This window comes from Tauraco erythrolophus, chromosome 7 (assembly GCF_009769465.1).
Source record: "Tauraco erythrolophus isolate bTauEry1 chromosome 7, bTauEry1.pri, whole genome shotgun sequence".
NCBI classification, from domain to species: domain Eukaryota; kingdom Metazoa; phylum Chordata; class Aves; order Musophagiformes; family Musophagidae; genus Tauraco; species Tauraco erythrolophus.
The window spans coordinates 11,967,954-11,993,721 of record NC_141471.1 but is presented as its reverse complement, the minus strand read 5'-3'; the positions used below and the strand labels follow the sequence as shown (position 1 = coordinate 11,993,721).

General features: G+C 41.8%; 2 protein-coding genes across 2 annotated transcripts; one reads left to right on the top strand and one right to left on the bottom strand.

Annotated features, from left to right (window-relative positions):
* The first annotated feature begins 5,268 nt into the window (after positions 1-5,268).
* Positions 5,269-11,482, top strand: IDI1 (isopentenyl-diphosphate delta isomerase 1). Its single transcript, XM_086614610.1, has 5 exons — positions 5,269-5,420; positions 6,087-6,250; positions 7,283-7,375; positions 9,334-9,464; positions 10,151-11,482. Exons 1-5 carry the CDS (start codon positions 5,269-5,271, stop codon positions 10,466-10,468), a joined length of 858 nt encoding a protein of 285 aa, XP_086470736.1. The 3' UTR covers positions 10,469-11,482.
* A 2,108-nt stretch (positions 11,483-13,590) lies between these two features.
* On the bottom strand, positions 13,591-24,674 carry GTPBP4 (GTP binding protein 4). Its single transcript, XM_086614884.1, has 17 exons — positions 24,586-24,674; positions 23,679-23,849; positions 22,312-22,415; positions 22,097-22,233; positions 21,393-21,493; positions 20,938-21,030; positions 20,238-20,429; positions 20,086-20,151; positions 19,269-19,358; positions 18,793-18,903; positions 18,445-18,522; positions 18,285-18,336; positions 17,602-17,702; positions 16,525-16,722; positions 15,560-15,625; positions 14,297-14,431; positions 13,591-13,790 (listed from the first exon to the last, which is right to left on the bottom strand). The coding sequence occupies exons 1-17, from the start codon at positions 24,631-24,633 to the stop codon at positions 13,638-13,640; spliced, it is 1,896 nt and encodes a 631-aa protein (XP_086471010.1). The 5' UTR covers positions 24,634-24,674; the 3' UTR covers positions 13,591-13,637.
* Between the last annotated feature and the right edge of the window lie 1,094 nt (positions 24,675-25,768).

The window sequence follows — 25,768 nt, the reverse complement described above, 5'->3', positions numbered from 1 at the left end:
CAGGCAAAAGAAGATAGACAGGAGGTGGAACACAGTTGCCTGGGAGGAAGCCTGAACACTACCTGACCAAACACCACTGTTTGTCACTTTAAATTCTCTTCAGAGTTGGTGCAGTTGCAGTTATCTCAGCCATCTTAGTCAAGTCACAACTCCAGTCCTCAGCTATTCCATTCCTAACTAAACATTTAAACCTCATTATTCCTACCAAAATTACTTTATCCTAATATAATTCTTCTGTACCATAAGAAGCTTTAGCCATAAGAATCAAGGAAAAGCAAGAGCACAAGAATCCACATTTGAGAGTTCCCTGGGAAAACACTGGCAATTTTCTTACCCACTGGAGCAGCTCACTCTCCAGCCACAGCGGAAACACAGAGATGACCCTTTTTTTCCTGAAGAATAATTATGAAATACTGCAATAAGGAAAGACAGGGGCTTAAAGAGTTTTTTCTTGTTATGGGCTGACTCTGACCTGAAAATTAACAGACTGTGTATGGATGTAGTTGCTTTTTCATGAGAAAAGAAAGGCAAGTGGCCTGTTGTTACTCTAGCCCTGTTCCTGGTTTGGTTTTGTCATGGCACTACAAGAGTCGCAGGCACTGTGTAATGTATAGGAATGAATACAGAACAAAAGCCTGCACCTGCTTTTCACAAACTACTTGTTTTAAAACAAGAGACAGATAGCAATACAGGAGCCTAGGGAAACAGAGGGGCAGTACTAGTTAGCATCTTATCAACAACTAAGAAGCTTTTTTAATAGGCATTACAGTAAACAGTGACAAAAGTTAGGTTGTCCTAGACAAGACCTTCCAGACCTACTTCTGTGCCTGTGGCTGGACTTGAGAAGACAAGATACAATGCTTAGGAAACCAGCAACACAACAGATTTAATAGTTGAATCTCCCAAATCAAGATTTTCCAAACCTGTAAAAGTAGCAGGAAAAGGCAGAGCCTCCTGTCCAGATCTCAAACCAAAAGAAAGAAAAAAGAAAAATAACTCTGGAGGAGAAAAGCACTCAAGGGTTATTTCTTCCTTTTTATAGGAAACCTCCTAATATCTCCTTCCGAAAAAAGCAGTTTCCTATATCATTAATCATCACTGTATGCTGTACAAAAACATTTGGAAGCCATCCATCATAACACTCTTTCCATCATACTTGAGATAGCAAAACTAAATGCAAAGACAACATCCTACTTATATATTTAGCATACATGTATTACATTTTTACTACAAAGCCATCTGTCTTCTCTGAAGCGAGCTGAAACCAACCCACGTTCCTGAAATAGGCCTTTTAAGAAAGAGGAGTCAAGCGAACAACAGCAGATTAGGTAGGACTGGGAGGTATTTACCTCCCAATTCAGATAAAACCCAGGTTGTTGTTTGCTCGGCACATAAGTGTATCTCTTAGACAAATGTTTTCTGAAGAGCTGTGACTCCAGGGCAGGAACAGACTTCCAAGAAGGATTCTTCAGGGAGACCAAAAATAAAAATAACTCTATAGTGAGAAGGGTGAGCTGGAGGTCTTAAACATTAGAACAAGTGAACAGGAAGCTTAAAAAGGGCAGGTTGCATGTGAAGGGTGGGAAAAAACTAATTTTCCTTGGCAAAGCTGAAAACTGAGGAGAAGGTGGTCTCAAGAGTTTATGCATTCTAGGGTGGGGTCAAATCCCAGGTTTGTTTAGCATTTACTTCATCCTGAAGTTTGTTTAGCATTTACTTCATCCTTCATTCAACTTCACATAAGTTTACTTACTGGAGAATTAAGGTATTTTCCTCCAGTTTGGTGAGGGTTGCATTTCCGCTTGTATTAGCAGACAGCAAAATTCTGTCAGTGATTTGCAGCTGGTTGGACTTTGAGGTGAAATGAGAGACTTCCCAGTGGTGACAAGAAACTGCTTTTCCCTTGTTAGCAGAGTGTTTGGAAACAGTCAGCAGACTTCAAGATATGCATAAATTAGATCTCAAAAGAATGTATAAGTCACGTCAGGCACGCTTCTGTTTATGTGGGGTGGAGTAAAAGTTCTGAGGTTTCACTGAAATCCATACCAATACAAAACATATTTTATTTTCAACACAGAGAGCTTGTTTGAAGGTACAGGGCAAGTATGGAGAGGAGCAAGAGGAAGGATGATACAGGTCACATAAAACACCTTATCTTGAAAGTGCCTTTGGTTAAAGGCTTGGGAGGTCTCCCCCTTGTCTGTTGTGTGAGGAAGGGTTATTTTGGCTCTCTCACCCTTTTTGGCTGCCTTTTTACCTCTCATTATGCACTGACTTGTCAGACGTGGTGCTCACAAACACTGCTCCAGGGGAAGCACTTTGTTTGTCTCCCCAAGACAGGAACTGTAGTTGTTTCTGACAGTCAGGTTCTAAAGTGCCTGTATAGAAGTTCTCAATAGTTACTACCAGGAAAAAAATATTTTTTTTTCCCCCATAATCTATAGGGATACTTTTCCAGTATCCCTCCACTGTGTTGCGTGAATGTCACTGCTCCTTGGCGTATGTCATATGTCAGCTATCCTCCACGCACAGACCCCATCTCTGGTTTTTAGGGAAGAAGCTTCTGATCTAACAGAGCTTCACTCTCAGGAGGGTTGGTTGTTCATTCTGTTGTCTTTTTATGTGATGCTGGTTTGTACATCTGCCTCAGTAGTTGGAGTATTTTTCACAGATTTGCGCAGCTTGTATTTGGTTACATTAGGAGAATGATAGACGAAAAATTTGATGGATTTTTTTCATTTGGAATAATGACATTAGCAAGTGATCGATATCATGAAGGATGTTCTCAGTATTTCTGCAAAGCTTGATCTCCAGTTGCTGTGTTTTCATGCTAAACAGTGACTCAGGATAAAAAGTAATTATCCTGGTTTCAGCTGGGACAGTTAGTTCTCCTTTTTAGCAACTGGAAGAGCTCTGTGTTTTGTTTTCAGTCTGGGATTTGTTACAAGAACGTTGACAGTGCACTGATGTTTATAGTTGGCACTGAGACCTCAAGGACTTTCCAGCTGCCGTGTTTTTGCCAGTGTGCAGGAGCACAAGAGGCTGGGGGGGAGCATGGCCGGGACAGAGGGTCCACAACTCCCCTGATGATTTGAACTGAGACATAGGATTGAGGGCCAGATTGGCCAATTAGTATTCCATATCATGCAATGTCATGCCCAGTATAAAATGAAGGTTGACCGGAAAGAAGGGCTTTTGGCTCTTCCAGGGGCTCTCACTCTGACTCTTGGACTGCTCTTTCTCACTCTCTTCCTGGCCTTTCGCTCATCCAGGATTGCGGTGTCGGAACTTATGTTTTGGGATTGTTAGTCTGAGATGGGACGAATCTTGGTCATTGTGTGGTGAGCAATTACACTGTGCATCACTTGTTTGTAGATATTATTATAATTATACATATGTACATATTAATATAGTAGTAGTAGTATTAAATTGTTCTTATCTCAACCCTCAGGTCTCTTTCCTTTTTTCCCTTTAATTCTCTTCCCCATCCCCTGGGGGTGGGGCAAGGCAAGCAAGCGGCTGTGTGGGGTTTATTATTATTAATGTTCTTGTGTTAATGAATATTACATTTGTAATATATTAATTAATAATACAATATTATGTTGTGTTTTCTATCATTAAAGAGATACGCAGCAGCTGGCATATTCTTAACAATTTTTTACATTTTTTATTTACTTTTGATGTTCTCTGCTGGTTTCAAGCGGCTTCTGCTCAAACCACCTCCTGCCGTTTCTCTCCCTTCATCAAGCTCCGCACAGGGGAACCCCTGTAAGATACCCCCTTGTATGATATTAACTGTCAGTTTGAACGTTTTGTCCTGCTAATGATATCTCTCAATGAAAAGGCCATCTGTCCTGTCCACAGGAAAAAATCAAAACAAACCAGACTGAAACCCTGGAATGTGAGCTGCCAGGCAACCAGAAAGAGCATCACCTCCAAGGTAACATGTGAAACATAATTTCTAGGCCTTCTATGGAATCTAACCATAAATCCAAAACTGGACAGGCAATAAACCAGTGAAAGAAGTCTTGTTCAGAAGGTACTCAGCTATGGTGGTGTTAAGTTTCTACAGAGGCTGATATCAAAGTTTCTCTGCCTTTGGACTGGGTAAGGGCACGTGTCTAGAACTAGTACTGAGCAGTTCGAGACTTCAGTTAATGAGTTAGGCGATTTGAGCTTGACCAACACAGTTACTGTATTATACAAACTGGAGCTATCAGTGAAGGAGGCAAAAAAACTGGCCAGTATTCCCACCTCTGCAAGTGCCACAGGCTGTGATCTGCACGGCACACGCTTCACCTAGCTTCACTAGCATTCAAGGGATGCTAGTATGGAGCAAAAAAAAAAGGTCCAAGATTAAATGTGCCAGAGACTGCCAAAAAGCCCTGCGACTCTACAGTCTCGTGGTTATGGCATCTGCCTGAAAGAACGTTCCCAGAACTGGTCAGATATTCAATCCTGGAATTGCTTGCCACAAACACGGCAGCATTTGTAGGAGATGGCGCTTCAGTGCAGTCCCTCGGTTTTCATGAATGAGTGAAAAGACAAGAAGCAGCGCTTCATGTTGGAAATACTCAAACCTCCCGATTACCAAGGGAAGATACGGGCGCCTTTCGTCTCTGCAGGTCACCGCAGCAGGACGCTGCACGGCAGTTCGCTCCGCAGAGGAAGGCCTGGAGGCTGCTCTCCCGCGGTGCGGTGCTGTGCCCTGCCCGGCCTGTACCGCGCCGATCAACGCCCAGCCCCGGCCCAGCCCGGCGAACCTGCCCGTCTGCCTGCGCCAGGCTTCGCCGCGCGGCTGCGTGCCCCGGCACATCCCCGCAGCCAACGGGCCCTAGCGCCGCCTTGGCGACGGACGGCGTCCCGGAGCCGCGCCTCGCCGTCGGAGCCCGGCTCGGGACCGGCCCGCCCCAGCGCCGCTAGCGCCGCTGCCGCCAGCTGCCGCTCAGCCCACAGCCCACCCGCGGCTACCCGGCACCGGCACACCGGCCGGCCACCCGCCCTGCCGGAAACCGCTGCGCCCCGCTGGGCGCGGCCGCGGCCTGACCCGCCTTCCCTGCTCCCATTGGCTAGCTGGCCTTTACCCCCTCTTCGCATTGGTCAGTGTCTTCAAAGAGCTGTGTTGCGGTTGGCTGCACCCGACGCCTTTCCCCTCTGTCACTGTTAGTCCCTCCTCCTGGGCAGTCCGCGCCGCGGTGGAGCGATCGGGCGATGCGGTGACGTAGGTGTTAGGGGGCGCTGCCATTGGCGGACGCGCGGTGACGGGCGATGTGGCGCGTGCTGCGCCGGGCCGTGGCCGTGGGCCCCTGCGGAGCCGCCGACCCTCAGGGGCGTCGCTGCTGCTGCCGCCGTCGCGCGTGGGGCTGCCGCCAGCCGCAGTCCGCAGCCGCCTTGTGCGAGGGGAAGGCCCGAGCCCAGAGGTGACGGGGCGGAACGGAGGGGAAGGGGACTCCGGAGGGACGGGGCTGTGGAGAGGGGAAGTGGGGGCGGCCGCTGAGGGAGCGGGCCCGGCGGGAGAGAGGGCTGCGGAGGGAGCGGGCTGTGGGAGCGCGGGAGCTGACTGGAGCATACCCACCGCGGGGTTTGGGTGTTGACTTGGAAGTGCCTTGGACTGCGTGTCCTGGTCGGGGATCCTTGTTACTTAGTGATGGGAGGAGGGGGGAGAATTGACGTGCACACGGTGTCCGGCATTGTAAATGTAACCCAGCGTTGGTGTGCGGAACATGCAGACACCGTGGCGTTAGGGGAGGCGAAATTTGTTCTGGGTGGATTTGGAATTGGATTTCTTATACTACCAGCTCATCAAAATGTTAACACTTGGTATGTCTGTCCTGCAGCAGCTGCTGCATGGAGTTTCAGTGAAACAAAAAAAACTCTTTTAAGCACCTACACACTGCGTCACAATATTTGGTATTGTGGGTAGGAAGTTTCAGAAATCCAAGAGCGTGCAAAATCCCCAAAACATGATTGGTGCACAGTTTACACTGTGTTGGAGACCTACCCATTTGATTATTTCTCACGCTCTCCCCAGAACCTTATAGATGTTACTGTAACTGAATGACTCTTCTTTGTGTGGTCTTTTTCAGTAGAACGTGTGCTACCATCACGATGCCTGAAGTAAGCACCGATCACCTGGATGAGCAGCAGGTGCAGCTCTTAGCAGAGATGTGCATCCTTATCGATGAAAACGATAATAAGATTGGAGCAGATACCAAGAAAAACTGTCACTTGAATGAAAACATTGATAAAGGTACAGCTTGCTTACCTTCTAATTGAACCATTAAGTTGATTAAATATTTTCAGAAATCTAGTCATGATTAAATTACAGCCTTAAGCTCAGGTGGGTGTTGGTCAAACCAGAGCAAGTACTTCCCCACACCCCCCTCCTCCCCCAGCGTACAACAGCTAATTTTAAAAATACTGCAGTATGGAGGAACACACAATTGGAGGCAGAAGTGAAGGAGAGAAATGTGTGATTGTGGATATAAGCTGTATGTATTGATAAATAATTTTGAATCACATTTTGATGATAAAATAGTATTATTTTTCTATTACAGATACCTGAGTCTATGTAGCTTTTTCTAAAGAATGCCACCTGCTTCTTTGCTGAGTTTGTGTCAAGTAGAAGAGACCTTGATTTTTAAGTAGTTCACACAGAGTTCTACTTCAAATACTGCTAATAGCAAAGTGGTTTTTTAATTGTTGTCATTCTAATTGATTGTGGATTTTATTTGAGGTTGATCAGATTCATGAATCTCTCACAGTAGTTTGTGTCCTCCTTTTCCATACTCGAGGGAAGCATGCTCCTGAAGAGTGAGGAGTAACAAACTCAACAGTTGCAGCAGGTAGCAATTGTACTGTTTTTGAGGAAGTTTGTACTTTTACAATTCCTGAAGCTTCTTGAAATTTCATCCAGTTTTTTAGGGGCTTTCGAGTTCTCTCTTTTTTATAGTAAATTTATGGATGCTGAGTCCTCCTTAGAAGCTTGCTGCAATGTGCATCTGCAGAATGGTGAACTGGCCGAGTGTAGGAGAACTCTTCTGTTACGTGGTTCTTCTTAGCACTTTCCTAATTCCATAATGTTTTGTATAAGCTGGCAGAGAAACCTAAATAGTATCTGTGAGGTTTTCATCAAATCCTTGCTTTTTAATGTGTAGGAATTTTAAATTCAGGTTACCCAAAAATGAGGGCGTTCTAAGCCCTTAAACTCTTTCTTCATGTGTTGGGGTTTTTTTTCCTCTTAAAGACCTCTGTGTGGTTTTTTGTTCTGCTTTGTTTTTAGGTTTACTGCACCGAGCTTTCAGTGTTTTCTTATTTAATACAGAAAATAAACTGTTGCTGCAGCAGAGGTCAAATGCAAAAATTACATTTCCAGGTTAGTACTGAAATACATTGTATTTATAAAAATGCTTTATTTAAACAAATATTTTTAAAATGTGCCAGTCTCATTTTGCAGTGTAACTCATTCTGAGGTTTTCGAATTTACTTCTTCAGAGAGGAGACACTGTTAAGAGTTTGAGATGTAGTTATTTGTGGATGAAGTAAGATGATGGGAACACTGGCTAATTGTTATGCTTTCTCTTGGGAAATGATTGTTCCCTGAGTTGTTTGATCCTGTTTGTACAAGTGCAGAGTGTGCATTGTTTACTTTCTCTGTTGCAAGACCTACATAGTGGGGTCGAAATGATTGCTCTGGCAGGTGTGGAGAGTGTTCTCATTCCCTTGGCAAAGACACGTAGTTGATGTATTGTGGAGCCCTATTGCCTGGAAGTAGTTGCATGGTGTTCCAGTGAGATCTGTGGACCTTTTTCTGTGTATAGAATCACAGAATGGTTAGGGTTGGAAGGGACCTCAAAGATCATCTAGTTCCAACCCCCCTGCCATGGGCAGGGAAATCCTCCACTACACCAGGTTGCCCAAAGCCCCATCCAGCCTGGCCTTGAACACTTCCAGGGATGGGGCATCCACAACTTCTCTGGGCAACCTGTTCCAGTACCTCACCACCCTCATTGTAAAGAATTTCTTTCTTATATCTATCCTAAATCTGCCCTCTTTCAGTTTAAATCCATTGTCCCTTGTCCTATCACTCCATGGCCTTGTAAAAAGTCCCTCTCCAGCTTTCCTGTAGGCCCCCTTTAGGTACTGGAAAGCTGCTATAAGATCACCCCGGAGCCTTCTCTTCTCCAGGCTGAACAGCCCCAACTCTCTCAGCCTATCTTCATAGCAGAGGTGCTCCAGCCCTCAGATCATCTTCGTGGCTCTCCTCTGGACTCGTTCCAGTAGCTCCATGTCCTTCTTGTGTTGGGGACTCCAGAGCTGAACACAGTATTCCAGGTGGGGTCTCACGAGAGCTGAGTAGAGGGGCAGAATCACTTCCCTTGACCTGCTGGCCACGCTTCTTTTGATACAGCCCAGGATGTCTTAACAAACTCTTTTTTTAGCTATAGAGAAAGTGAGACACTGTGGCCAGAGTATCTAGTGCATGATTTTACTATTACTGTCAATTGCAAATGGGAGAGACATAAAAATAAGAAGTGAAATGAAAGAAAAACAGCTTACAGGAGACATGTTGGAGGACGCATAAAGCTGTCTGTTTCAGAATTTCAGATGGAAAACAAATTCAAGTGTTTCTAAGCCTCTTCAACTCAGGGAATAAAGACCTTTTTTAACTTCCAAGGGAATCTTTAGGGATTTTTTTTTTCCTTGACCACTCAAACTCATCAAAATGCTCAAGTGTAGTTTGTAGGTAAGCTCATTCTATTTTAGATGCTTTTGAGCTAGACTCTTAGTGATAAAAGGCTGGCCAGAGTTATTCTACATGACTGATAAGTAATTTTAAACATGCTTGAAGTAGAAAGTATAGAGGGTCTGTTCTTTAAGCACAAGCATAAACTGCTTATTTACTTCTACTTACTGTTATGTGATCTTGAAGCTCTGGGTGTATTTCCAATATTCTGTTGGATATAAACTCCCAAAAGTAATTCTACTTAGTGTTTGTGGGATAAAAAAAGCTCTTTTTCAAGCTGGCTCCCTAAGTAGATGCTGTCTTGAATATGAGAATGCACGTGTTCATGTGCATCAAACACTAATGCGCAACAGAGTACTTAGTAAATCTTGGTGCAAAACATGGAAAGAAAATTAAGAAGTGGAAATATACTTCTTCCTTTTTGACCCTTTTTTCCCTCTAATAAGGGAAACAAAGCTGTGATATGTTGAATAACTGTCCTACCTCTCTGGGGTTTCTCAGTGGTGGGTTTTTTATGATTTTTTTTGGTTTTTTTTTTTACAATTCTTTATACGTGTCAAAAATGTATTGATACAAACTTCTTGCAGATTGTTTTACCAACACTTGTTGCAGTCATCCTCTAAGCCATCCACTAGAACTGGAAGAAAGTAATGCCATCGGTGTTCGGAGAGCAGCACAGAGACGACTGAAAGCAGAGTTAGGAATTCCCATGGAGCAGGTAAAGGAAGGAAGGAGAAACGGGAATTCTTGCCAGTGTTTGTCCATTTACAGGCTAACTGCATCTGGCAGACAGGGTCAGCCTGAAACCTAAAGATGAATTTAACTTAAGAGATGTAGAAAACTTAGTGAGTGTGAGACGTGTTCATCTGTGTTCCAGAGTCTCAAAAGCTGTTATCACTAAATGGTGTTTCAGAGTATTCCACTGCTCAAACTAAATACGAGCCAAAGAGTAAATGTCACACTGGTGAAGTTGTCCCCAGAGCCAATTACCTGGTCTGCAACTTGCACAGATCCCTGGTAGTTCAGGGTTACTCGTGGTCTGTCAGAATGCGGTTCGGTGCTGAGCTCTAAGCAGCTGTCAGGTCTTTTGGGAGGTGAGGGGCAGGTGCAGGTAAGTGTGCATTAAGGGCTGGTAAACGTTCTTTAAAACTTATCTATACAAGAAATCCACTCAAAATATTACAGGGTGAGTCTGACTAGAGGAATGCTGTGCCATTCATGTTATCAAAGTGCAATAAAATTTTTATTTTATAGTAATTCTTTGTGAAGAAGTACATTGCAATTATACACTTGGGGGAAAAATAATTTTTAAGGAAGAGGATAATAGCAGATAATTCCTCTGTAACACCTAGCAGTACAGTTACTCTGGTTTGGCATCGGTTCTGACCAGTGTTTTGGTTGTAGGTAACTCCAGAAGAAATCTCCTATCTGACACGAATTCACTACAAGGCCAAGTCTGATGGGATCTGGGGTGAACATGAGATAGACTATATCTTATTTGTACAGAAGGATGTAACGCTGAATCCGGACCCTAACGAGATCCAAAGCTACTGCTACGTGACACAGAAAGAACTGAAACAGCTCTTGGACAAAGCCTCCAAGAATGAAGTGAAGATTACTCCATGGTTTAAGCTAATCGCGGAGACCTTTCTTTTTAAGTGGTGGGATAACTTATCTAACTTGAAGAAATTTGTTGATCATGAAAAAATATACAGAATGTAAATAGCTGGGGTAAAGGGTGCTGAAGGCTAGCAGTGATGGGCTGTCTCATTAATGCTGTGGTAACTCGTGACTTGAGTGCAGAAAGGCGATCCACCTGAAGCGTAACAGTTAACTTCATACAGAGATGCTTATAGCCAATGTTTTTTCTTCTCTCTTCACCTCCTCTTCCCTCCAGCCCTGCTCTTCTTGGGCGCATTGAGCTTAATCTCATGTAAATTGGCTAATGGTGAGATCAGAACCTCCCTGGGTTCATCTTTCTCCATTACCTGCTGTGACGGGAAAGATCCTCAGCCTGTGTGTGCCCAGTTTACTGTTACTCCCTTGTGTAACTATGTCGGCTGCGTGGGAGTTCAGGCATCTCCTGTCCAGCTCGTTTGGTAGAACTGGTGCTTTCCCAATTTTATGTGACTATGCCTTCTAAGTGGTGATTACAAAACAATTTGAATTCTGCATTGATGTTGAGAAGACGAGTTGTCTGAAGAAAAGAACAAGTAATTCAAAGTAATCAGGATGACTTTAACTGCAGAAAGCAAATCTCTTCAGCTACTGTACTGTATAATAAACCAAACACATAAAAGCTTAAGTAATTGGATAATCTATGTGGACTGAGTTTCACTTTTAAGTGCTGCAATATATGTCATAGCTTTAGATAAAAAGCATGGAGGACTTGGTTTGGTTTTTTTTTTCCTGTCACCCTTTTCTGGTTAGTTGATGGCTGAGTACTGGACATCTCTTAAAAATAAAAAAGGATTAATTACACCAAATGTAAATGGTACTTACCTGATACGGTAAGTAGACCATCTTTGGAGAAGGGATATGCATTCAGTTCAGTTCAGACTCTTCTCCATCTTCCAGAAAACAAAGGCATCTTGATACAAGCTTTTTCCTGCAACATCTCTGTAGTAGTCATTCTCAGAAAACTCAAACCCTTTCGACACCAAAATTCTAGACGATGTATTAGGCTTACACCAAGTCTTAATTTCAGTGAATCGAAATTGTACCAGGGTGCAAGAGCTGATCAGCTAAATTGCTGAGCAATTAACAGTCAATTGCTAGTAACAAAGAGTAAAATGGAAAGCTTTTTTAATATGACAAATAATCAAGGGTATCTCAATTTGAATTAAAGATTTTGGGATTTGTGTTTTGTTTTTTTCACCAAAAAAGCTGAATTGTGATTTCTTCTGTTATCAGACTACTCAATCTAGATTTCTCAAATTAACTTCTCCTAGAGGTGTCTTGATGAAATAGGATGTTGTTCATGCCACTTCTCCTGGCATGTAAACCATGGTTGTAACTAGTCTGTGTCGGGTTTCAAGGCAGGACTACATTTTTCCAGTGGTTAACATGTTTCTCCTCACACCAGTTGCAATTGCAGTACTGAGGGCTTCTATGTGCCAGCGTCTCTGGTGGTTCAACACTTAAAAGGTTTTGAAGCCAAGTTTGTTGTACGTTGACCTGAACTGATGCATTGTCTTGAGGCAAATAATAGTGGGTGAGGGAACAGCGACGCAATGGAACAGCTCTCTTGAATTCAGCGCCATCAGCCACATTACCCAAGTAACACATTAGAGTACTCTGGCAATACTTAAAATACTTTTTAAATAAAAGATTATCTTAAGGAGAAGATTACGATTAAAAACCTAACCTAAAACCTTGGACTGTTGTTTTCTTTCCAGACTTGAAGACACATGGAGAATAATCTCTGTCATTACTACACTTAAACAACAACATGCCTATGAACGCCACTGAAGCGGGGTGGGGGGGTGGGCAGGGCAGGGCAGGGCAGGGCATACTCTTTTTTAAACAAAGTTCTACTTTTCTAGCTCAAATGACCAGCTTGGAGAAAAAGCTGCCACAGCATATCCTGAGGTAGAAATAATGTGCATAAGGAAGCTGAGAGCAAAGTTTTGCTAAGCAGTTCTTCAAAATCCCTTAGAAGTTTTGACATTAAGGTTTTTCTTGACATTGACCTTCTTTGCAGCATTATGGTATGTTTTTAATACTGAATTTATTACACAAAATGGATGAAACAATATGGATTTACACAGTGCTTCAATATGCTAAAGTTGACATCTGAACACTCTTCTTATCCTGTTGTATTTAAAAGTAGTTTAAAAAAATAATTAGGGATTCTTCCCCCTTACCTTTTGGGGTTTTCATTTGGTTTTAACATGCATATTTCATTGGATTCCAGTTTAAAATTGTGCATTTTAAGTGTATTGTTCAGGCAACACATTTATAACGTGTAATTTTACTAACCTCCAGGTAATTCCTACCTTGTTCCTTGACCAACTAGGGACAAAAAGGGAGTATTTCACATCTGACAATATATTTTGCCTTGAACAGGTACAAAATTTTTGTCTATCAGCTTCTGAAGAGAAAATGGCTTCCTAAGCAAAGGATGACAGTAGCATAACTGACATGAACTCAGGACAAAATTTCAGTCTGATGCTCATTATTTTCTACATATCTGAAACATTAAAAGTTGTAAGAGGTAACCCTCCCTGCTGGTGCTGTTTTAGGTTATCACAGATAGCAGGTTAGAACTAGAACTGCAGTTACTCCTCCAGCTTCAGTCACCATTGGCTTTCAGAGGTGGCAAACGCTCCTCCCGTTCACGCAAAACTGGTTCGGTGCAGGCACACCAGCTCTGCGTGGTGTTTGTCCCTCTCCCATAACCTCCCCACCTATCTCAGTCTTTACCTGCAACACAGACTCATCACTTACTGTACATGAAAGAATTAACTTGCACTCAGAAAACCCACCCTTACTGATGCAGTACCTTACAAAGCTGCGTGGTTTCAGTCCTGATGGTAGCTTCATGAAAAAATACTTCACAGTTCTAGATTTAACCTTGTTTTAAATCTAATTTTACATAGAACTTTAAACGCTTTACTACAACATCAAAGTCAGTAATAAGAAAATGGAACAAAGTGATTTTTTTTATGCCTATTTAGAATGGTTTCTGCCACTGGTATCAACAAATTTCTCATGGTGTTACATAGAACTGCAAGATCAAGGTATCACTTTCCCTCTCTGAGCTTCAAGTATCTTAACCATTAACAGAAACCACATACTTTTTAAACACTCTGTATTACTAAAAAGGAAAACAGGACTAGAAATTAGTTTTAGAAAGCTTATTTTAATGAGTTTTAATTCAGAAGACTGCTTATCTTCTCTGTGTTTTACCGGATTTTCTCTTTCCAGCCAGCAGATGCTTTGGCTTCAAGTCAAAGATGTGTCTGTCCGCCTCTCCTTTCCTGCCCAAGCGATTCATTTTCTTTTGAGCCTTCTTTGCCATAGTCTTGACCTTCTTCACCATCTAATTAAACAAACATGCAGAGTAAATTCCTCAATAGCTTAGGTAACTGGCTTTACCTTTTAAAAAACCACTAAGCTAGATGCTTTTAACGAGGACGTTAACTAACACCCAACGCCACGCTCCGCAACTCTAGAACAGTATCACTGCAAGTGACGCTAGTCTTCCTTAGCAACCTCTTCTTTTCCAGTACACTAACAATATGATCACACTATTCCTGCAATTCCCAACTTACTAGAAGTGGAATTCCACAGTTTTAGAACTCTTCCTTCATACTTGCATTTAGAAACAAAAATTTAAGATGTTATTTCTTAGTCTGTGTTATTACAACTTATTTTTAAGAATGAACTGGGCATTTTTGAAATGGAGTTTCAAAGCACTGGAAGATGAAGCTGCAAACAGAAGAGAGATGAACTCTAATAACCAGCCTGGCATGAAGTTTCCCAGAAGCTGGTTTAAGTACAGTCACGCTGTTTTAACTGCCATAAAGGTCAGTAACTTCAACAAACCTTTTCGTCGCGAAGACCAGAAACATCCCGTGGTGTGCGAGAGCAGCTGCGACTGCGTGCTGCAGATTTAGGGGTTTCAGACTCATCACGTTTACGTTTCCTTGTAACGCTACGGGACCTTCTCACATAATGTGCCTAAATTCAAAACATCACTTTAATTATTGAAAACGGAAACGACCAGCTCAGACATGCTCCATTTCTGATGAGACTAGTATGACAAAACAGGAAGTGGACTGCTGTGATACATTGTTTTGGTTATTCCAGAGGAACATAAAGATTTTGTCAACTGTAGGTCACTGCCTTTCTGTCCTACAGTAATATTCAAATTCCGGTGAATACTAGCATATTCTTTTCACAATTATTAACTCTAGTTTTCTGATTTTTTTCTGAAGAGATTCATAAGCAATGAATAAAAAGACATAGAGCAACTAACAGACAGCAATACTGAAGCAATTTTGCAACAGCAAAAATTAATGAAGCAACCTGCCCCGATTACTGTCCCCTTTACAGGACAAAGCCCTGAAGAGTTTCAGACATGAAGACTCACCATCCTACAGTGTAAGCATTAAACTCCTCCTCACTGAGATCACTCCCAAATCAGCACGGCATGTCAGCTCCGAGAAGCATAAATGTTTGCTTCAGATGTGTAGTGCTGACATTTCTTGTTTCCTAACTCCTTGTTTAGTTAAGGAATTTGAGGTCTCAAGATCTAGACAGCCATAATACTGCTGGACTTGCTGTACAAAATGGCTTTTTTTTTTTTTCATTTCTGATAAGATGAAATGCCTCCCCAAGGCAAATCTACGTTTCAAGTACCTCAGCTGCCTTACATCTGAAGATGCCAAGTGCCCTCAAAAACTTCAATTACAACTCACAGAATTAATGAACTGTAAAGAGCCTGATCTGTCACTATTTCTGACATAATAGCATCTGATCCAACACAGCAGACTTGAAAATTATGTTTAGCCAAACCCCATTCTTGAATCCTATACAAATTCCAAGAGTTCTAATAGAAAGCAGTGCATATATATATATATGTCTTGATAAACATTATTTTTTCAGCCTACCCAACACGTTCTGATCACGTCATTCAAAAATTCCAGCACTGACTGCCTCATCTGGGTTTCCTATTTTTTCCTTAATAGATCCCACCTCTCTCTTGTGCCAACTGTAAAATGCATTTCAAATGTGCTCAAAGAAATTTAGCAGGTAATGAAATTGATCTTTTTTAGATAAACATTGCATTTAATCAGAAAAACTTACGTCATCTTTATTAGTCATGTCAAGTCCAAGATCAGTCATCTCTTTCTCTAGCACCTTCCGCTGGACCTGGAAAAAGACAGTTAAGAAAACATGTTTCTTTCAAAAAGTAAGGCTCTATCTTATTTTTTGTCTTAATACACCACCATAAGCCGGTTATATTCACTACATATTTATTCCTTTGGCACACCCCACAAGCAGATGATGAACAGACATAACTTCACATTTCATTTATTGCATCTTAATTCTCTTAACCCATAAATCCTTCACAGGATTGCAATGTCCCAGCATTCTCTAAAGATCTTTCAAATAGTTTGCCTTTTGGGGGGAAGGTGACAAAGAGAGGTATTTCAGTCAGAAACGTTTCCTTCTCTCCCAAAAGGCACACACTTTGGCGAGGATAATAAATACTGGGTGCAAAATCAGCTAGATTCATTTTCTCTAAATGTCTAGTTATCAGTCTGTTATTCTGCAATCGTCTTGGACTGGTCACAAGAGATATCGACATTAGAAAGTGTGATACCTAGCTTCCAAAAAGAAATATATATAATCTTTTCCAGCAGAGGGAGGGCTCCATAACAAATCTTACATCATTTTTATTTGAAGTATGTAATTCTCCTAATTCTTTGCATTTAAATTAACAATAGCAATTTTAAAAAATTCGATGCAGCAATCCAATTAAGCGAGCCGAATTGTATTCTTCAAAAGTTTTTCTGCAATATATATGGAATTTTACAAAAGACTCACTTGTGTGACACAAATAGAGAGGGCTAGTATCACTCATTTGGTTTGGCCTGCACAACTACATAGTGACCAGAACTCCTAGGAGCACAGGAGGACGCAAGCAGCATGGGAGAGGGCCAAACATGAGAAAAAGTGATCAGTTCCACTACCCAATATTGTAATACGTTTTCATAAAGCTATTATATATCAGCAAGATTTTACTACAGAATGTGTTCTATACTTGCCTTTTTAGCTGTTCTAGGCATCCTCGGACCTCGAGTATCTTTCTCCCTTGACTGCAGGATTTTCAGTTTCTTCTTTTCTCGGATCTGTTTTGCCAACTGTCGGATTTCCATCATTTCTTCATCTTCGCTTTCTGGTTCACTGTCATATTCTCCAGCGGCTTCTCTCAGCTCTTCCTCTTTCTCTAATTCTTCCAGTTTCTTAGATTTTGAAGAGATGAAATGAAAATCAAGATGCCAATCAAATCCTTGACTTATAGTCCTCAAGATTACATTTTTGCATGGCCTGCGGGCATGACAATATCCTTCAACGAAGGAACTATGTTACTTGGTAATGACCTCTCCAGCCACAATTAAAGCAGCGGGTGGTGTAGATTACTGTGGACTTACTTGATCACATCACTTCACGTTATAGTTTGGCTGCATTTGTGTGACTGCCCCGGAGCTGCCCACTGTGTGAATACATATGTACTATACAAATTCTGCTAGTTCTGCCATTTCTGGAAACACACTCTGAAAAAAAAAAACTTTCTTTTTATGTTTAGCATGAGTCTGGAACACCAGCACTTTGGATGAATCCAACTGCATAGCCGACAGGCTCCACGGTCTGCACTCATTACTTCTCCTTAACAACCAGCAAAAAATGAACAGTGCTTGCTATTAAATAAAAATGTTATAAATTGAGAATTCAGTCCATTTCCTTTAACATCATACTCTAGAAGACATAAATCTGATGGGTGAATTTCATATTATTAATAACACATAAAGTTTGATAGCTACATTCCTTCTGGCTGTAGTCAAAGACTGAAGAAATATAACTTCTCTTGCAAACCTCATATTTTAGAATGGAAAAGATAAGATCATCATCATTCTGACAAGGTAAAGCAATTGTCCATTCTTCTGAAATTCTGTCCCTGATCACTGAGAAAACAGTACTTCTTCCCATGGCAAGTGCAGACAATGTAAAAGAACTTGTTCTCATGACATACTGTTTTTAATCTACAAATACACTAATTTACACTAAACAAATAAAGGGATAAAGAGGCAGGAAGAGCGTAAAAAGAATAATGGAAAACTCACTCTCATTATATCCGGATCAATGTAGTCAAGTATATTATGACCTTCCCATATCTCTGGTATCTTATCATATTTTTCAGATGAATTCATTAAGTCCCAGTATTCTTAAAAATAGAACAAAAGTTTATGAAGAGACAAAAATTACGTCAAACAATGTTCAATGACAGAAAATGACACTCGGATCACAATTTAAAAAAGCGCCACATCCCTAAGTGGCAAGAATTTGGTAGCACCTCTGACACATTCACAAACACTTCTGATCTCCTTCCTACCACCAAATATTGTTCAATAATGACATAATCCACTGCCAAGCCCCAATAAGCAACAGATGTCCAGCTGAAACAGAGTACAGGCAGTCTCTCTCATATTGATACTTTCTTAACGAAGAGAGCATTGAGAAGTAATGAGGTAGTACAATATAAAACGGAAGGGAAAAAACACTGGATCATCAGATCAGTCATTGTATGTCTGTGACTCTAGAATGGGAAACACCTGAGTGACATTACGAAACAAGGAACAGTCTCTGAAGGTTACCAGTTCTGAAATAGAAGTAAAGGACAGTATGCAATTAAAATGGTGGCATCAGTACTTAATTGAAAGGAGTCAAGTTTAGTTATTCTCCCTTAAGACTGAAATAGCCAAACTTTACTGCTTAATAATAATACTGATTCTTATATAATACTTACTCTGAAGATCCAAAACATAATCATCTCCCATTTCAAGTTCAAGATCTCTCTCCTGGAAAGACATACATGCCTTTATACACCATCTGATTTTAAATCTATGGGCTAATATAGGAAATTTAAAATCCATCTGCTGATCTCCTACTTAAGAGATGCCACTTACCAATTTCCTCCTGGGTGTATCTACTTCCATGCGTTTCCTACGTGCTACTGCTCCCTCAGGTATAAAAGGCAGCCGCTCCTGAAATTAATATAACAATCCACCCCAATAAAAAAGGGAAAAAAAGTTTGAATCAATTTTTTAATAATGCTATACATCATCATTGCAGAGTAAGGTATTTCTAGAGAATACAAAATCCCAAGCTGACTCTCCTACCAGCAAAGGCAGTTATACATTAAAAATAAGAAATTTTTCACCATATTAATCTGTTCACATGTCAAGACGAGAGAGATCTCATCCTACTTACCAAGTAGTGGGAAATACACTAAAAAGTGTAAATATGTATCCTACCTTGTTATCTCTTTTGGTTGGCATGGCCAGGTGTAATCTATTCAATACTTCATTCACTTTATTTCCTTTCATTTTAGTATCAACACGATGGGCCAACAGTCTGTCACAGGCCTGAAAGTGCACATGGCAACAACAGGTAAGGAATGAAGCCTTCCTGACACACGAGTGACACAGTAGGCTTTCAATCCCAAATATCTAGCTTCACATCTCATCTTCTGTCTAATCTCTTCTCTCTCTAGGTCTCAAGAAAGCATTGAATTATTTTCTGTAAAAAGTATCATGGGAATAAATTATGACTTGTATTAGACATAATTTTCCATTTGCACCCAAGTGCACTGAGGCTCAACAGGATACATAGTGGATAAAACACTTAAAGTTTATCACTATAATGCACAGTTTAACCAAGATTAAATTCACACAAATGAGGCAACATGTTAGCTGTTCATTTGAATCAAATTGAGAGAAGAGAGACCTACCTCTGTTTTAACTTGGATTACACCTTCTTCTGTTAGAGTACTTGTCTCTATTACAGAAAATCCTTCTGCTTCAAAACTTTCAAATATTTTCTAAAATAGAAACATAAACCCAAAGAATGACATTCTGCCCATTTCTTAACATACCAATACATTAAGAACAGAAATCTTCATCCAAAATCAATACATGCAACTTGTTACTATTTTATTAAAACATTTTTCTAAAAAGATGACAAGAACTTTACAACTACAGTTCTACTTAATCTTTCTTCTTTTTTAAGCAAATAACTACTTTCTAAAAGGCACCTATAAATGACTCATAAGAAAAAAAAAAGACAAAAAAGAGTGAGAGAAACACAAATTCTATGTGTCCTTGAACTTGTAGATACAAAAGAATTAGCCCTGCATACACGCAACATGTTGCCCAGTGGGACCTTCTGCTGCAACTGTTCCGCAACACCTCTCAGTCTACTGCTCACGGTCTCTAACTCTTACTGAAACGTTTACTGAACAAGGCTATTCAGTCTTACTTCCAGCTACAGCAGTAACTGAAAGTTCTCACAGCATCAGAGGTTTCTGAAGCCGCTTAGGACCTGCTTTGTTTGGCATTTATGATACTCAGGCAAGGGTATACATCAGATGGTACTTAAGAAAGATATGGGTCGAGACCGGGAAAGCTACTTTCCATTACACTTAAATAGCTAGATAAAGAAATGATCATGTAAAAGTTGTTGCCCGATACAAATGATACCCATCCACGACACTTGTGCATAATATTTTCATAAACGTCAGAAGAGAGAGGTGAGAGAAGCAGTCTAACCTGACTCTCTTCAGGAAGTTCTGCAATCCTCTTCACATCACATTTGTTTGCAACAATTATAAGTGGCTAATAAAAAGAAAAAAAAGAATCCTAATTCAAGTTATCATGTTATTAAAAACATGGCGTTCGTTAACAATGTAAACCAAACCTACCTTGTTAGCAAACAATGGCTTAATATTTCTGAAGAGCTCTACTTGCTCCTCCAGGCTATGCCCACACTGCTCAGACACATCCATCACGTAAAGCACAGCAGCACGAAGATGTGCAAGCGCAGTTATAGCCTGCATCTCGATGGTGTTCCTATCCTCCAAAGGATGATCCAAAATACCAGGGGTGTCTACTACCTAAAATTAACATAATTAAGTCGCCTTATTATAGGAGAACTGATACACTATTTCAGGATATGTGCTTGATTTCTGGTCAATATTGTCTTTTTTAAGACAGCAATATTTTTTCCTTTCAGTCATAAATAAGACTGTCAACTCAGCCAAATTGAGAATGTGAAAATGGAGTAATGGGAGAAGAATAAGGTTTCAGAATAACCAACACTCCCAGTATTGAACAAGAAGGGAAAGCCCTGGCCCAGAATATGACAGTGATAAAAAGTGAGCTGCCTTTAGTCAGTAATGCCATTTCCATTCTTCCCTCAAATTGAAAACACACCCATACATGTACATTTTTAGAACAGATTTTGACTGCTGCCCTCATTTGGCACACAGTACCTTGCACAGCAGCTCTCAGACATGGCGCGTCTCACCAAGGCACAGAAATGCAATTCACATTGCAAAACGGCAAATCAGGTTATAACAAGTTAATTCTTTAAAGAAAATGCAAAAGAATAACAGTCCTTACCTGCCAACGTAGATACCTATAATCCATATGTCCCACAAAGAGAGATTTTGTGGTAAATGCATAAGGCTGCACCTCTACATCTGCTCTCGTAACCTTAAAACAAGATTTAATCATACACATTTACTGAAAATTTCCTGAAGTTGCATTAAAACACACCTCCTTTGCTACTAAAAAAACTAAAAAATGGTTATTCTGGCTTCTCTGAAAGCATTTATCTATCAGAAAATATATTAATGGGATATATGCTATTTTGGAAAAGATAATGATTTTTTAAGAGTGAAATCTATCATGATTTTTCATTTATCCCTCCAGGAATCCCTTTCAACCTCCACCCACACTTGGATTTGCTACCGCTCACATCAGACAGTGCCATAATGATATCGAACCGTTTAAATGTTACCCTATTTTAATTAAACAGCATCTCAGTATTATATCTGAAAAAAATATTCGCATACCTTATTAATGAAGCTAGATTTTCCAACATTCGGGTAGCCACACAACAGAAGAGTTCGTGTATTGGGATCAATGGTTGGCAAACGAGACAAATGCTGTCGCACTGAAATGTTAACAATATTTTTTTTTTTCTATTTGCGATAAAATTTAAGTTTTACTGAAATGGAATAAAAACTCGTATGCTGAATTGTTTATATACAAATTAATAACTTTTCTGACATTATGATTATCATTTATGAAAATACGTAATAGTTTGTAAACTCCACAAGGATCTACATACGACAAAAAAAGAAACTTAATAGATATTTTAAAAATGAAGACCACTGTCTTTTAGCTAGAATGATCCCATGAAATCAGGCAACATAATGTGAAGGAATAAGAAGCCTGAAGTAAGCAATAAAGTTTGGAAAATGTTTAGCACTATTTTTCAAGTATATGTTAGTGAAAATAATGATAAATAACATGGCTGTGACTTTTAAGCAAAGAAAAACATTTTATAACAGTTAGTAATACCATAAAATTCAAAGACTTTTCTAAGAGAAAACTATTTAATTAAAAAATAAATTCTAAGTATTTGGGGATTTTGAAACTCTTTGTGTTTCGTGTGTCTATATTCTGTATTAAATGCATTCTTCCGTTATTAAGTGTAAGAAGAAATTTTACATCCAATTCATACACTTTATCTTAGCCTATTTCTAACACAAACCTTGCTCCAAATATTCCAAGCTTTGTTTCTGTCTTTTGATGATTGTGCACATTCTCCCCAAAGCAGCACGTTTCAGCTGCTTGCAGCGGTAGAGGGAATCACCATATTTCATCAGCCGCACATAGTCTTTAGCAACACTGTGGAGACAAGCAGTAAGAATTTAGCCAACAACCAACCAGGCAGGTACAAAAATGGAAGACATTAATATCCCTTACTTGTCAATCAGATTCTTGGCAATATTAATCTGTCCCAAAGCCAGCTTGTAATGATCTTTGTCATAGAGAACATTCATCAAATCTGCATAAAATGGATGAATATCCTAAAACAAAATCATAAAATAAATTAAGCATAACATTTTCCTTCTTCAAGATGACTATTGATAACTATGTAAGTTCTTTTTTTTTTCTCCCAAATTCACACAAATGACAACATAATCCGAAAAGTTTTCATTGCTAACTTATGTAAGAAAAATAACATGCTTGGTCAGTAAACGCGTAAATCTTAATCGCTTTGAATTTCTTCTGCAAACACATCTTGGACTCATTCATATGGAGTTTCCATTTGATCTTTTGTTTTGTAAAATACTTTGCATTACAACTTTGGAGGCTTTTTGAAAAAAAAAAAATAGAAGCCTGCAGAAGTAGTTTCCAACAGCAAATTCATACTATACCAGAAACACAGTAACAATAGTTCTTCCCTTTTTCCAAGCACTACATGAAATTCTGTGCAAGACTGGATAAGAAGGATTTCTTCAATGCCCAAATAAATCCTCCAGCTTTCCAAGGAAGTATCATCTTCAGTTCAAATCTTTTTAAAATGCAATCCACTTACATACTTATTTGCAGAAATTTCATCATGTGATGATAAACAAAACACAGGAGATATCTTTGGGAATTCTGCAGTAATACTCACTGGATGTGAAAACATCAGGCAAAAATATGGTTACAAGTCAACAATTTAAGCATGAGCAGAAAACTGCCTACGAAAAAGCCCCACTGGACATGTGAATCCAGTTGCAGTTGTTGAGAAGACTATGTGTGTCTTCTCCATGTGTTTCCAACACTGTCCTTTATGGTGCCAAGATCAACATTTATGTTGTGAAAGTTCTGAAAAACTGAAGATGGGAAGCAATGTGATATATTTGGACATTTCTTACTTCCTGCAAATATTTTCTAAGGAAGACTAACCATAAGCACAATTTATGTACACATACACAAAGAAGAAATAAGCAGACACAACATACGTAAAGAAACCTACACTTTCTTCCTCTTCATTTGACAGCAACTTCTGGCAAATGTATTTGATCAGCTAAAACCCTGTGAAACCCATCTTTCAATTACCATCCACGGGCACAATTTAGACTTCCTTTCTTAGCAGGAACATACTGTTTTTGCAGAACAAGTTTGCCTAAAATTACTCCCAGTAAAATCTAACAGGAATCAGTCAAAATCATCTACACAGTGAATCAGCAAGACGTTGCTCAGGCCAAAATAAACTCACATAAAACCAATATGCTGTTGAGGAAGTATTCCTGATGCCATGGACGCAAAGTTCCTTTATGATCAAACGACAAAACACTTACATCTAATTTGGGGAAATCTGTTAAGATCTGAGTGAGCCTATCATGGTAATTTTGTTGAGTGTACTTGACTTTTCGCATGTAAAAATGTCGAATCCGATGGATTTGATAATGTTTATGAATGACAGTTGGAGTCTTCCGCTGAGTCTTTGACAATGTCAAATCTATGAAGTCCTGCAACCAAGGAAACAGTATTAATTATACAAATTGCCAAGTTCTCACAAAGCCGTAAGTTTTCTTCCAGTGGAGAAGCGTACAGACCAGTTAAGCACATCCACACCATATCTGGTTTGCAACGTACGTTTTCGGATAAAGTACCTGAACCGCAGGTTCCCATCTCCGGGTCAGAACACGCAGTGTGCACGTTCCCTCTCCGGTTTTCGTTTCGATTAACCGAGGGCCGGCCTCCCGACCCCTGCCGCCCGCCTCCCCGCGCGGAGCGGTGAGCACCGCGGGCCCAAACCCCGCGCGGAGCTCCGTGCTTTTCACCACAGCTCCTTCGCTGCGCTCGGACAGCGCTTTCTTTTGAATGAGAGCGCGGCGATGAGGCGAAGCGCGACCCGGGTTTGGAACACAGGAGGGATTTCTGTGGCGGCCACCCCGGCACCCCCGCGGGGCTGAGGAGGAAAACGGCCCCAGGATCCCTCCTCAGGCCGCAGGGCCGCTCTCCGGCAGCACCCACCGCTCCCCCCTCGCCCCGCTCCGCACGGTACCGGCCGCCGAGCCCAGAGCCCCAGCCCGGGGCGAACCCACGGGCCGCGCGGGAGGAGGAGGAAGAGGAGGGAGCGCAGGCGGAGGCCGCGCCGGCGGCGCGAAGGGGAAGAGGAGCGGCGCTCTCCTCACACGCGGCGGGAAGCGCCCGCCCCACGCCGAGGGACGGGGAACGGGGAACGAGGAGCGACGCCCGTACCTTGGCGGACGGCACCACCGTGATCTTCTTGAAATTGTAGAGCGCCATGGCGGCCGCCCGAGCTCGGCCGCACGCCGCCGGAAGAGGGAAGCGGGGCCGTGCCTCTCGCGAGAGCCCCGCGCTTCCGTGCCGGGAGGTGGGCCGGCAGGGCCGGCATCGGGGCGTGGAGGTTGTGTGGAGCTTCGTGGCCGCTTTGTGGGCTCCAGGCCTGGGGCGGCGCAGTCCCGCTGCCTTTGGGGCCCTCCCGGCCTGCGGGAGCTCGGGTGCTGCGGGGCCCCGGAGCGGCGGGGCCTCTGCAGGGCCCTGCCGTGGGGAGCAACACGCTGGATCGAGTTGGGGTCTTGCCGGAGGAAGCCCCAACCGTGCGCACGGGTTCGAGCTGTGCCCGTTGGTGTGATTTAGGGCCGTCGTGTTTTGTGCCTTGTAGGACCGTACAGGCAAAAAGCGTCGTCACCCTCTTCGGTTGTGTGATGAAAGGCTCCTTTCCACTGGTACAAACGAGCGGAGAGCAAGGATGGACCCCAATAAGCTGATCAGTGCCAAGCGTTCCGTGCCCCTGCTCCTTCCCAGGCTGTCACAGCAAGTCATCGGCTCTGCAGCTCAGAAATGCGACCCACCAGTCTACAGAAGCAGCTGTCTGGATCACCCTGCAGAATGGGGGTTACAGCCTGCAGGGATGTGGGACCCCTTACGGGATGCTGGGAAGAGCGTCTTGGGATTGTACAAGACACACGGGATGTTTAGAGAACAGACCAACGCTGGGAAAAGGGAAGGATTAAGGTGGATAAGAGAGGAAAGTGTGGGAAAATGGAGAGAAAAGGGGATGAAAGGCCAGTAGCATGTCAAGAGGCTGGTCAGTATGCTTGTCTGACCATGGCCTGCACACCCAATCAGCACTGTCTATCCTGCCCTATTAAACTCCCATTTCTAACCGTCTTCCTGGCTGAGGGGGCTGTTCTGTGCATGTGTGTGTGGAGCCAAGCGTCTGCTGCAGGAAAAGGGGCAAAGGTTCACAGCAGCTGTGTGTCTGGGGTGCCAGCAGCTGGAGGGACTGCAGTGATGTGCATACTGTATGTCAGTGTTTGTACAGATGCACACGTATGTGTGTGTTTGGATGCAACTGGGACACCAGGGGCTACAGAGGCCAGCTACTGGATAATCTGAGTGTCGAAGGCCTGTGTGG